Source organism: Amphibalanus amphitrite, unplaced genomic scaffold (assembly GCF_019059575.1).
Source record: "Amphibalanus amphitrite isolate SeventyFive unplaced genomic scaffold, NRLGWU_Aamphi_draft 001053F_arrow, whole genome shotgun sequence".
NCBI classification, from domain to species: Eukaryota; Metazoa; Arthropoda; class Thecostraca; order Balanomorpha; family Balanidae; genus Amphibalanus; species Amphibalanus amphitrite.
This window is the reverse complement of record NW_024882547.1, coordinates 169109-183004: the sequence shown is the minus strand read 5'-3', so window position 1 is coordinate 183004 and position 13896 is coordinate 169109. Positions and strand designations below refer to the sequence as shown.

The following is a 13896-nucleotide window of genomic DNA, read 5'->3' as shown; positions in this document are numbered from 1 at the left end:
TGACATATAATAGTGCATCATGTATGGCTTAAACTTTTGAATTCATTTTAACAGGGGATAAAAAACGCAAGGAATCACCCAACGTTTCGCATTTATTGCTTAGTCATGGGCTTTTGAGTGCGATGGTGATAATCCCTTAGGTGCTAAATCTTTGGAAAGGAGAGGTGCAAAAGGTTTATAAGATTAATTTGCAACTATTTAATTTAGCGCAAGTGAGCCTTCACTAGTACTCTACGTGTATGCCGCACTTGCGACATTTGATGAGTGTAGTGTTCAGAGTATACACGATTCTTGAAGGTGAGGTCAATCTAGGCAGATAATAAACTGCTAAGCCAATCAAATCGGATAATTTTTATCATTAGCATCAAATGACTTGAAATAGCAGGAAACTCTCTCAAGCCTGAACACGTCTCTTCCGATAAGATTTTTGCCGTGCGTGCATTTTCTCTTGCAATGCAATCAAGGCATCATTCATTGCAATGATAAGGACCCGATTTGGATGTGACTGATCCGTGAAGGGTTAAGGTAAGGTAGGTAGGTGTTAAGTCTCTTCCAATTTGCCTCAATTAAGCGTTAATGTTCAGACAAAGTCTGATTCACTTTCCAGGCATAAATATTGCGCATTCTCACACTATTTGACATCCTGAATCCAGATATGATTCTTACATGTGGTGCAAGTAAAAGAAAAAAAAACAATTGAACCAGACCTAACCTTACAGGCTTACCTACTTAGGTACCTACAACCCAGTCTGCAAAGTATGGCAATTTCGACAAGATCTCAAGATCATGGCCAACTTGTATTTGTTAGTTTTGGAGGCTTGACATATGTATGCATGTATTATGTATGTATTACCATCATGATATGTTAAAAGGGGATCTCAACATTTGATAAATTTTCTTTCAGATAGCTATTTGCACAGCATCTCAGGTACATCCAGCTCAAGGTTTGACCAAGCTGGTCCCAGTGTTCAGTCACATGAAGTGAAGCCTCGCCTGGCACAATGAGCAGCTGGCTGCAGAAGGCGCCCTTCGGGGACTCCATCCTGGCCAGGTTCCGCACCAGTCTGCCAGTGAAGGATGAGGTGGACATTGATGTTTGTGTGGAGAGCTTCCACTCACACTGGGAACAGGCATGGACCAAGATGCAGGCACATCAGGTATGGAGGATAAATCTTTTATATTATATGCACTTGAATCAGCTTGGGTGTGTGCAATGTGCATGTAACCAAAGATGTATCATCTTAAACTACAAGTTAGTACCTACCTATATGTAGTTAAAATAAGTGATCTATGGAATGGCGAGGAATCAAAAGCACTTCTTATTAAAAGACAAGATCCAGCTTCTTTTGATTTAGTTGAGAGCATGCATACTAATGTTGAAATGATGATTCCCATTGTGCAGGATGGAACTGTTGCTGTCACCATGGATGAGGTGAACACCGTGCTGAACCACACAGACCAGCTGCGGGCGCTGGTCTGCTGGGAGCTGGAGCAGCAGCAGGGCAGCCTGCCCGGCCGGCTGGCCGACCTGTTCCTCTCCAACCGCGTCCCGGAGCGGCTGCTGGCCTGGAGCAGCTGCTGCGGCCAGTTCGAACCGCTGCTGCAGTCGGAGCTGCTGCGCGTGTTCGAGCAGCTGCTGCGCGCCGGCGGCGGCTCGCTGCTGGAGCAGCGCGCGCTGCTGCGTCCGCTGACGGCGCTGCTGGTGCGGTGCCGCAGCGCGCCGGCCGCCGAGCAGCACCGGCGGCTGGTGCTGGTGCTGGCGCAGCTGTGCGCGGCGCTGCAGGCCCGGCCGGCGCTGCTGGACCTGTTTCTGGGCGTGGAGCCGGACGGCAGCGTCTCCAGCTGCGTGGTGTTCTCGCTGCTGGTCGAGTTTGTGCACAGCGCCGGCGTGGTGGGCGCCACGGCGCGCGAGGCGCTGCTCCGCTGCACCCGGCTCTCCGCCGACAGCCGGCCGCTGGCCGAGTTCATCGTGCACCACTCGGACTTCTGTGAGGTGAGGCGGCCATAAACGGTCCGGGATATGTGACCGTTTTGTCTTCGTGCCATCCTTGTAATCATTGAATCGTGCCGTCTTCAAGGCTATCGTCTCCTTGGCCATCTCATTCCAGTGATCAATAATTTCTTTGACCTTGCAACCCCGGTGCCGATTCATTCATCATCTTACCACTCCGTGCCTCTCATGCCCTGACCTGCCCGTGCCGTGACCGTATGTTGTAGGTACGTACCACCCTCTTCCACGCCCTGACCCGTACCTCGCCCTGACTCGTACCTCGCCCGTACCCCGTACCTATGCTGTGCAGGTGCTGGCCACTGGTCTGAGCGGCCTGTACTCTGCCCTGCCGCGCACACCGCCCGCCGAGGACGAGGATCTACCAGAGGTGGATGCCTTCGTCTGCTCCCTGCAGTTCTGCAACTCGGTGCTACAGGTGAGAGAGGTTGGAAGTGGAAAGGATGGAAATGGAAAGATTGAGGCCACAGTGCGCCAGTGGGTGTGGCTGGTTTGGTGGTATTTTCCGTGGAAAGTTGTGTTCATTGAATGTATAAGGACGTAAGACGTAGAAGGCAATATGGAGCTTTATCTGCTATGCTGATAATAGTGTGTGCTATTCGACGCCTCGACGACTGCTTTCCACTGGTTACGGCTTAATTCCCTTAACTATCGTCACTTGCCATCTTTCTAAGATGAAGCTGACATTTTCGTCATCTTTGCGGCATTTCAGGTTTAATACTTTGATGTTCATTTCTAGATGGATATCACCAGGTCATACTACCACCAGGTCACAAGTCAAACCTTGATGAGATCGCACCCTCTAACCATCCCCGTTTGTCGTCGCCAGACATGCCACCCGATGGTGTCAGCCGTACTGCTGGAGCTGGTCTACCAGGGATTCCTGGTGTCCGTGATGGGACCGGCACTACACCAGGTTAGTGGAGTACGGGAAAGGGGTGGAAGGGGAGAGGTGATAGGGATTCCTTGTGTCCGTGATGGGACCGGCACTGCACCAGGTCAGCAGGGTACGGGAGCGGGTGGGAGGGGAGGGATGAGAGGGATTCCTGGTGTCCGTGATGGGACCGGCACTACACCAGGTCAGTGGAGTACGGGCGAGGGGTGGGAGGGCTGAGGGGGATTCCTGATGTCCGTGATGGGACCGGCACTGCACCAGGTCAGTGGAGTACCGGGGCGAGACCGAGTGAAATGTGGGTGGAAGGGGAGGGATGAGGGGGATTCCTGATGTCCGTGATGGGACCGGCACTGCACCAGGTCAGCAGGGTTTGAGCGGCCTCTAGGACGGGGTGAAACGGATGGAAGGGAAGGGGGCGAGAGAGGGGTAAGGGGCGGGTGAGGACGCTCGGGGATCAATAACGAACGAAATGAAGGCAAGTTGGTACAGTTGGCAGTTCTAAATATTTTTGCTTCTGAAAGCTATGTACCTAAATCAAATTTTCCGGATTTTTTTTTTGTGCTGAGCTTAACTTTGTTAGAGTTGAGCTAAACTCTACCAAACGTCCACTTCAGCTTTCTGAAATGGGACCATGTTTTCTTACGGGAACTTCACGTATCTATGTTTTTGACAAATTGCATGTTAAAGCTCCTGTCGCTCATGTCAGGGAGCGTGTGCAACGTCCCATGGGCGGGCCATTTCGTTCTATTGAGCCGATAAGTAGTTAGTCCTACCCGGTCAGGGAGCGGTATCGCTGTCCGATACAGCCGTCAGGCTCGATACCGATCAACGGCGCAGTTTCACTACGGCTGTTTATACATAGCTGACACTTGAGCCGAGTCCCGCACCAAACGCAGGCTGTCGTATCGGACATCAGCTCTCTGCTGCATGGCCCATCTGTCACTCGGAGCACCTGCAGTGCTTAGTTAGATGATATCGTGGCTGGTTCAGGATGAGTATGTGTACATCATCTCTGCACATCAAATATTGAAATGTTTCCGCCCCCCCCCCCAAATCCTTAATTTGTCAGAATATGATATCCATTTTTCCTTTTAAATTTTCGTAAGGATTTCAGAAGTGTCGTTATTGACATTAAACAGCCCAGTTTATTTCTATTCAGCGTCACATGCATATAAAGCTAATGAGGCTCTTGGTAAATATCGAATGGAGGCAATGTTTCAACTTTGTTCAGTAATTACAGCTCGTGTCTCTTAAATTGTTAATTACATAATGGCCTAATTGAAAACTTTGACATTCGAAGTTCTAGTTAGCTCTACATCCAGGAGTACCCCACGCTGCAGCTACCTATGCGACCCCGTGAGTTGAGACCCCCTTCCGTCAGACTCTTCAACTCTTCCCGCTCTAGTCATTGAGCTCCGACCGTCTACACATGTACCACGGGTTGGCTTCAGCCACGGCCCCGGGTCGGAGTCGCTGTCCCCTACCGCCAGCAGCCGGACAGGCTGATAACAGCGGCCGTTTTGGTCATTGTCAACATGGCCTTTGCACTGGGCCGAATCACGCGTGGGACCGAGATCGCGCTGATACCGGGCCTAGCTGCATTTCGGGTACCTTGTTGACCGTAGGCAGAGTTCAAAGGTCGCGATATGAGGGGGCGTGAGGGTGAGGGAGTTCTGGTTAGAGTACGGTTTGTGCACCGTTTTTAGTGCCTTGGCTGTAAATACCGGGCGCAAACACAGCTCAGATGGATGTCAGAACCCGTGAAATATTAAATGCCAAACAACAGGGGATAACTCAGTGGAAAACCCATGACACACTGGCCAAACATGCGACCTACTTTTGCCAAACGAACAGAAATCAAGCGCCGCAAGACCACGCCACGTCTTGATGCTAGTTTCAGACCACCCCTACTGGCTCTCACATATTTGACTTTCCTCTGTGTGCTGCTTTCTGCGGAGCCCCTTAGAGGCGGTGGTGGCGACCTCTCCTCACTGACCCCCGCCCTGTGTTCTCTCCCCAGAGCTCGTCCGAGGCGGTGGTGACGGCCACCACGTACCTGGAGCTGTGTATCCGCTCTGTGGACCACCCGGGACTGGTGCGCGCCCTGGTACGACTGCTGCTCCGGCACCGACACGATGGGGTGGCCGTCATCGACACACTGGTACAGCGGATTGCTGCCACGCAGAGGGTACGTTGTGTGTGTCTTGGGATATGTGTTTCTGGTGCATATGGAGGGACGACGGAAATGTGGAGGTTGATGATGATGGGTCTGTGCTAATCAAGATTTTGCTAGTCTGTCATCACTGGACTAGTGTGTCATGGCTTTCGATGATAGGTATCGCTAAATTCCATTTGGTTATTTTTTGTCATTAATAACATTTAAAAGTGTAAGACAGTCACTATCTATGTAGCTGAAAAACAAAACAAAATAACATTCATTGACTCAACGGGTGTTCTGCTTATTTTGTTATGAGTGTCCTCCACTTTCTCCCATTTTCTGCATCTAAATCCTGCCTAAATTTTGTAATAAAAAGACATCTAACGCTCGGCTTTCCGGCTGGCAGCTGGCGGTGGCGACGCTCTCCCTCCTGCACACCCTGCTGAACCTCAACTGCGAGGACGTGCTGCTGGAGTTGGTGCTGCGCCACCTGCTGCCCTGCTCCCACCTGATGGCCTCACAGCGCAGTCGGGTCACCGAGACGGACCTGTACGGCGCCGGGGCGCGGCGGCTCCTCTCCCTGGTCCCGGCCTGCTGCCAGCCGGCGGCGGCCGCCGACCCGCGCGCCGCCGCCGCTGCCTGGCTGCAGTGTGTCCGAGAGGCGCGACTGGCTCTCACCGCCTGCAGACTCGCCACGAGTCGCTGGACCTATGCGTATGATGGGTCCGATCCGTCACCGGCAGAGGCGGAGCGGATGACACGCCGTCGACCGTCGAGTGTTGGATCACTGTCGTTACTAGGAATGGAGGAGAGGGGAGAGGCGGACGGAGAGACCGGAGGGGAGGCGGCGGCGACTGCGGCAGCGGGGACGCGGCTGAGTGCGGCAGTCGGTGGTGGACCCGGTGGCTCTCCCGTGGTACACGGCTGGCGACTGGGGCGACTTCAGGAGACCGGTACAGCCGCAGGGGAGCGAACGGGGTCGCCCCAGTCCGATACAGCAGCTGACGAGTCGTCCACAGCCGCAAAGGATGGAGAACAGACCTCAAACGACGACGGGAAGGACGTGTCAAGTAACCCGGATAGCCTGCAGAGCAATCCTGACGGACTGGGCTCGGACGGCGGCTCAGAGGCCGGCAGCAGCGATGCGTCTGTCAAAAGCCAGGTGTGGGCTACACCGCCGCGACCTCGGCCCCCTCGGCGTCCGACTGCGTCCGCCGCCGGTCCAGACCCGTACCCCGAGCTGGACCTGTCAGAGGGGGATGTCTGGGCCACGCCTCGGACTTCTCTCGGAGCCTCCCGCGTGGGACCGGCGGACGACACCCCACGACAGCTGGGCGTCCTCGCCATCCTACCAGACGAGGAATCGTCAGGCACCGAGTCTTCCCGCGGCGGTGGAGGAGAGACGGTGTCACTGTCTGGCGCAGAGGTGATTGGTGAAGAGGTGAGGCGCGACTCTGGGGCTGTCACCGGTAGTATCGACTCGGCAGAGGAGGCTGTTGTTGCCCTCGGGGAGGATGGCGGACTGGCTGGGACGGACCCGTCGCTAGTCGAAGATCATATTCCAGCCGCCAGTGGCCCGGTGGAGGGGTCTCAAGGACAGTCCGCTCCCGATGTCAACTCCTCACTTCAGTCTGGGATAGAAGAGTCGGACGCTGATGACGGCTCACACGTCGTCAGTCTGTCAGATCTCATTTCCACCCACTGTCCTTCTGACTCTGAAGACGATGGCGACCGACCGGCTCCAGTTAATGCCCAGGATGCTACCTCAAGCGAGAATGCTACCACCGCGGCCGACAGGAGCGCTCAGGAAAGATCACTCAAACCTGCGAAAGACACCAAGGAAACCGTGTCACCCTGTCGAGACCTGTCGACGTTCGTGGAGCGGCACGGCGGCACAGTGCGAGCGCCGCCACCTCCGCCCGGGTCAGCGCCCGTGTCGGGGTCGGGGTCAGTGCCGCAACCGCCACTGCTGAGTGAGCGGAGTGCGGGGGCTGATACAACGACTGCCGTTCCTACTATAGGTGAGATTGGGGAGAGGGAGGGGGCTTTGGTGGTGGACAGCGGATGGAGATATCGGATTGATAGCAGGGTGTCAATCGCCGGAAGCATACTAACTTGGCTAGTTGTCAAGACTTGGTAAAGGGCTGGTATATTTCAGCCGACTCAAGTGGTTATTTTGCATGGGTGGAAATGGGAGTCTTTTAGCTTTATTATATCGATCGTTGACATTGGTATTGTTTCGCGGTTTCTTAGTGACTCCGGTCCGCTATTCTGCATATGCATTTGTTTGTGATCATATGTCTTTGCCATGACCTGTACAAACCACTCTCCCTCAGGCCCGTTCCTGCTGGCGCTGCTGGAGCGTCTGGACCGGGCCACCACCAACAGCCTGCAGCTGAACCTGCTGCTCATGTCGGTCATCAGCCGGCTGGCGCACTACCCGCAGCCGCTGCTGCGCTCCCTGCTGCTCAACCCCACACTCGTCTGCCAGCCCAGCGTACGGTCTCTCATTCAGGTTAGACTGCCAGACCAGCGTCTGCACTCCGCTCACCCATTCATGTGAGACCGAGCAAGATCTCATTCAGACGAGACTGCCATCTCGTGGCTCGGTGCCTCTTTCATGCGAGGTCGCCAGCGTTCGATAACAAGTCTCATTCATTCGTTATCGAACGACTGAACATACATATCAGTGCGCTCCCATGGGACTTTCAAATAGGTAAACTGGCCGGCAAACGGAGACCGCAGTTGTGGTTTGCAATGTCATAGCGACTGTGCATGGCTATTTTAGCATGTGTGTTGTGCCAGTCTCATGGTCCTGCGACGTTTTCACTCTACCGACAGACCCTGGGCAGTCTGAAGCACCGTATCGACCTGGCCACGCGCTCCGTTCAGGACGCCCCCGGCCTGGTGCGGTGGGCCCGCAGTAGACTGGAGGCGCGACCCGCAGCCGCCGGTGTCGCCGCCCCGGCCAGCCCCGGCTTGAGTCCGTCCCCTGCCTCCGGTCCCGGCTCCCTCCCCAGTCCCGTCCAGGGTCTGACCTCGGGTCCGGCCAGCCTGCCGGCGCAGCTGGGTGGCGCACAGACGGCGGCAGCTTCCTCAGAGGGTGAGTTCAGGTGGGTGGGGCTGGCAGTCGGTCAGTGGATGGGACGGAGATGGTGTTTGTCGTAACTTACTGGATTTAGTGTAACGGAAGTCGGCGTGGCGGTAATCTCTTGATGTTCAGATCCGGCGTTTAACGGAAGCGTTTGGATGTGGATTACACATCAAATTGAGGTAGACGTGCATCGTTAGAGCTCGTGTCATCAGTCTGTCGCCATGGCTTGTTGTGACCATGTTTTCTGCCTTCCGTACAGGTCATGCTATGTTCTGTTCTGACCCTCCTCTCTGCCTCTGTGCAGGCGACTCGGGCGGGTTCAGTCTGACTGGATTGGCCGGCCGGCTCCGGAGGGTGCTGCCTGCCGTCTCCCTGACTATGGAAAATAGCGACCAGCCGCGGCGGCGGCCCGCCGACATCATATCCAGGTTAGTGAACGGATGGCCCTAAGGCTGAACGGGAGACAAACAAACTTGACGCTAATCATAGGACATTGGGGGCACTGACTCAAACCGGGAACTCAGCAATGAGCGAGGGACTGATGGCGACCAAAATAGATAAACGTATCTTCTAATGTACGTTCATAACCGCATGAACGGATTTCACGGACGCATTGCTGTGCTTGGTTCAGCTTATGCTGTGCTTGGTTCAGCTTACGATGAGATACAAGTGAATAATCAATGTATCGCATAGTTATGTAACTCGTGAGTAGGCTTTATCTGTCATTGTTGTGGCTGCACTGTCGATTGTCGACTGGATGGCCGAATACCGCTGACTAAAGCGTGCCTCAGTGGGACGCGGCGATTACCTCAGTACCACCTGGCTGCACTGGCCCGCTTTCTCTGTGTGTTGATAGTGGTAACAGGATGTTGTGTTGTCGACTGGTGAGGTCGAGCTGGGTCCATGGTAACGCGCCCCCGAACCTACACATCCCCTCCCTGTGTCGTGGGCCAAGAGCGGCCCGAAGGGGATCCTGACCCGTCCTTCTGTCTACAAGACATCATTGGGTCAGGATCAAACCACATGGAACCCTAACCTCCTCTCTCCTTATGTGCACAGGACCTCAGTGAGCCGTGATCAAGCCAAATGGAACCCTAACCTCCTCTCCTTATGTCCACAGGACCTCAGTGGACCTAGTCCAGGCCCGAGTGGAACCCTGACCTCCCCCTCCCTCTGTTCACAGGACCTCTGTGGGCCCGGACCGGCCCGAGTGGGACGCCAGCGAGCGGCGCGTGGCGCTGACGGCCGTCCTGCTGGAGCAGTGGCTGGCAGAGCTGGCCGCCGTCGCCCTCGAACACAGCGTCGCCACCGACAGGCTAGTCTTCGCCTTCTGATGCGACGCAGACCGCTGCTTCAAAGACGCTTCCCGGCTAGTATTCAGGCGTGCATTTCGCTAGTTTATGCTGCGATTCGCGTCCAGGCTAGTTATTTCCCTCAAAACTTGCTTTTAGGCTTGTAGTTATCCTCTTCTGTTAGAACTATCACGCTAGATTTCGCGCTTTGGCCTGCTATAATTACGCTCTGATATGCCCCTGCGGTAGTAATTATCGTAGAAGGCCTGATCTCGCGCTGTATCGCAGCTAAATCCGTTGGCTGCTTTGTCTTTAATGCCGGTTTATCGTTCATCGGCTCATGAAGTCGAAACGCGTATCACGTTTCGTGTCAATCACACGGAAAGCTCGTATTCATCTTATTCATTTGGCGTAAGGTGGAAGCAACTTTGTTGCCATCAACTGCCGTTAGGTTAAAGTTTAACCTGGGATGATTTTTGCATAAGGGGCGAATATGCAGTTTTTTTAGCCTACACTTGACGGAGCCTGTGCAATGGCTAAAGACATTATGATTTGAAAGACAGCCTCGAGGCTTTCGCAAAAACAGCTCATTCCGAATAATTTTCCTAAAATTATTTACCAAGAGTGCGTCAATGCGTGGTGCAGTTGTCAGTAGAGACGAATGCTGAGCGAGCATGGTAAATGGATAATGTCCAGAGCAAGGTCCAGAGTATGTATAGCGCTACTTTAAAATCGTGGACTTTTTAACAATAGAAATATTAACGAAAGACTCCAAAAGGCTAGATTTTTGATTGAATACCGACATTATGCGACCTGACAGCCCTCTATGTAGGGCTAAGTACCTATTCAGACAAATATATGGTCGCTACATTACTTTCCAAGCTGCATTATGGACGTGATCGTATATATTTATTCCATCGTATGCAGGAAACAAGATACAAACAAGCGTGACTGGTAATTCAATTCGGATTATGTGTGCTCGTGTGTTCATAGCCTAGTCTTTACAAGCCAAATGTAACCAAACAAGGTATACTGCTTAGTGCTTATTTACCATTATGTGGGTTTAATGTGTTGTGTAAGCATATTATATAAGCCATGCTATCTACATAGACGCTACTGTCGGTATGAATATTGTTCGTATTGATCCAACGCATAATTCCGCATAATGAATTCCCATGATGTGAAATCATGCTAGATATCATGTGTTTCTGTCGTCCAAGGCGGACGAGCTATGCTTTAATCGTGTTGCATGCGTTAGTCGCTTGTATCGCATTGCTAGATGAAATTTGAACTACGAGACTACAAAGTGAGTACTGAGAAGTGACAACTTGGTGATACTGTCGGGTTTCGTCTCCAATGCCTTCCTCTGCTGTGATTTTATCGGTGTGTCACTGTTGATTCCACGGTAATATTGGGTACAATATCAATCATGGAAGTGTGTGTTTTCGTAGATGGGCCTCATCGAAGGTGCCATCTTAGCGATTAAGGGCGTTGCCGCAGTACTTTCCAGACAATCAGTGCAATCAATAATAATGACAGGCTTCGGATGCCAACACTACCAGTTCGTGACGTAGTCTGTCACGTGTTTGTGACTTGTCACGCGTTGATCACGTTTTCGAACGTCACGAGAATTGATGAAATGATGAGCTTGTTATGCGACCGTCAATATATGCATGCTGGCTGATTATGCAGGAAATGCGTTTCCGTTGCGCCGTTCGGCCGTGGGGAAGCGGATGATAAAAAAATCTGTTCAATGCTGATAATGAACCGGATGGAGATGCTGATGCCTGATTATTCATAATTTTGCATGCAAAAATATGTGCATTGTGCATGCTGCACTGCTCTGAAGTGCAGATCACCGACTTGTTGCCTCAAAGTTGGCTTCTTTTCCAGTCAATAAAAATAATTACGATTTGAGCATACGATTTATTTGTTCATACCTATATTGTTAACAAACGGAGACCTAAACACATTTATCACCACATCGCTGTATTCGTAGTCTTGTTTTGATAGGCCCTACTTGCCACTAGATATATAAATTATCGCATCTTTTCAACACAAAAAGCGGAAGCGTCCATCCCAGACGGGAATTGCATTCTTCAATAGTATAGTCACTTTCGGGGCATTCCACGTCAAGTGGGACAAAAAATGATCATTTTGAACCTCACCTCCTCCGATTTTTGTGAAACTTTGTGAAAATACTCATCTATATGTGAAAAGAAAGGAGACATATTTTTGTCAAGATATGACGTCACGTTTCCGAGATACACGTCATCAAACATTGACTTAGGCAAGGCACATTATCATCTTTAAGGCGCCATAACCATTGAAGTTTTAGACATATCACCACGAGACAAAGTGTGAAATGGAGGGGATAGGTCAGGCTTTAATTTGAGGATAACAAAATTGACGTCATTACCTAACTAATTAGTGAACTTAATTAAAATTCAAAACATAAATTTTGATTTTCTGAAAAATGGGTACCCTTCGATTTTGCTGATTTTTACATATTTTATCCTCCTACACATTGGCTACATCATATAAAAAATCCAGAATGGGCCGACGTCTACGTAACTGTCTTTTGGACTTCGTAATGTCTGGCACTCGCGTGTTTCGTTTTAGCAACCAAGGAGAGGCGCTACCCGGAGATGCTTCTTTCTACCCCAAACCAAAGCAAACCTAACCTGACCTGACGTGACCTGACCTAATGTAACACGCGTAAATATGTACAGCCCTCACGGTAGTTGCCGACTGGCCAAATGCTACCTAGATAGCATAGGCGGCGGAACGATTTGAGACAAGGGGGGGCACCATGGCTCAAGGAGCCAAACCTAGGGTACCCCCAAATCCAGTTTTCTCATCGGATTTAGGCCACTTATTTTTCGTCACAGCCCTGACACGATGATTTTTTTTTTTTTACTAAACGAAAATGGCAGTTCACCCCCGTATGCTGGGGTGTACCTAATTTTATATCTCTTTGTGGGAGCATATGCACCCACAATCCTGAATTATGCCCCCACAATGATGAAAAAGCACCCACAAGTCTTTTACAAGGCTGCAAGCGTCCTTTCGAGAGCACGGTGCCCTTCGCATGCTCTAACGGCGTCCTCCTGACCGTCTCGCGTTCATGGATAGCGTTTTTAATCACTCGGCGCCCTTCTGGGAGAATGGCGCACTTTTGACAGCACCGCGCCATTCTCATGGTCTAACGGCGCCCTCCTGACCGTCTCGCGTCCTTAGGTCTCTGTTCACCGTGCATCCCTCGACTATTCGGCGCCCTTCTGGCCTCTCAAGTCTCAGCGCCCCTGAACCACATATAGCGTTTTCAATCACTCGGCACCCTTTTACGAGAATGGCGCCCTTTTCATGATCTCAAGGCGACCTCGTAACCATCTGGCGCCCCCACGTCCCCACCAACGTAGCACTACTGACTGTGCGGCGCCCTTCTGGCCTCTTAGCGCCCCTAGACCACATAGCGTTTTCAATCACGCGGCGCCCTCCTAAGAGAATGGCGCCCTTTTCATCGTCTCACGGCGCCCTCGTAAGTCGTAACCGTCTGGCGCCTCCACATTTGGTGCCCCTCCTACTGGATGGCGCCTCTCTACATATTTTTTACGTCCTTCCGGTCAGTTTCCACTTTTAAGCGTGTATTTGCTTAGTCAGACACGTCACTTGAAGCGCCATTCGGCTAGCAATGTTATCAAATTCGGTGTTAATTTAGGCTCCCACATAAAGAATATCTATCGCGCCCCAAAACGGCCTGGCGCCGGGCGCCCCTACAGCTGGGCACCCACAATCATTTTAGGAAAATTACACCCCTGCCCGTATGTGTGGTTAACTTTAAGCTGATCCTCAAGTACCTATGTGTTTGTCTCTTCCTTATTGTCGTTTGATAAATTCCATTTATCCTACATGTATAATTCCCAAGAAGCAATCGCAGTACTAATCAGTGGCGAATCCCAGGGTGGAGGTCACATGGGTCATGACTTAGGGCCTGGGGTCACCACATGCCTGCCAGGAGCACCACAGGCCTGACAGCCGACAGGGGCACCACAGGCCCGCCAGGGGTGCCAAAGGCCTAGCAGGGGCACCACGGGCCTGTCAGTGGCACCACAGGCCTGTCAGGAGCACCATCGGCCTAGCAAAAGCACTACAGGTCTTCCAGGGGCACCACAGACCTGCCAGGGGCACCAGAGGCCTGTCAGGGACACTATCGGCTTCGCAGGGGAACCACCGGCTTCGCAAGGGCACCATGGGCCTGTCAAGGGCACCACAAGCCTGTCGTTGGCAATTTAGGATTGTCAGAGGCACCACAAACCTGTCAAGGGCACCTGCGTTCTAACAGGGGCACCACAAACCTGCCAAGGCCCAGAGACACCACAGGCCTAGCAAGGACACCACAGGCCTGTCAGGGGCACCACGGGCCTGTCAGAGCCCATGGGCACCTAA

At 52.3% G+C, this 13896-nt stretch overlaps 1 protein-coding gene across 1 annotated transcript; it reads left to right on the top strand.

Moving 5' to 3' along the window:
• The first annotated feature begins 441 nt into the window (after nucleotides 1–441).
• Nucleotides 442–11138, top strand: LOC122369596 (FHF complex subunit HOOK interacting protein 1B-like). The gene is made up of 11 exons (XM_043344449.1): nucleotides 442–525; nucleotides 905–1157; nucleotides 1403–1993; nucleotides 2301–2426; nucleotides 2838–2924; nucleotides 4924–5091; nucleotides 5468–7082; nucleotides 7398–7576; nucleotides 7903–8164; nucleotides 8460–8583; nucleotides 9339–11138. The coding sequence occupies exons 2-11, from the start codon at nucleotides 1002–1004 to the stop codon at nucleotides 9487–9489; spliced, it is 3459 nt and encodes a 1152-aa protein (XP_043200384.1). The 5' UTR covers nucleotides 442–525; nucleotides 905–1001; the 3' UTR covers nucleotides 9490–11138.
• Nucleotides 11139–13896: the final 2758 nt, after the last annotated feature.

Coding starts and splice junctions, on each gene's coding strand:
- LOC122369596 (XM_043344449.1), top strand. CDS start 1,002: ATGAGCAGCTGGCTGCAGAAGGCGCCCTTCGGGGACTCCATCCTGGCC. Junction 2,427..2,837: donor TCTGCAACTCGGTGCTACAG/GTGAGAGAGGTT, acceptor TGTCGTCGCCAG/ACATGCCACCCGATGGTGTC. Junction 2,925..4,923: donor TGGGACCGGCACTACACCAG/GTTAGTGGAGTA, acceptor TTCTCTCCCCAG/AGCTCGTCCGAGGCGGTGGT.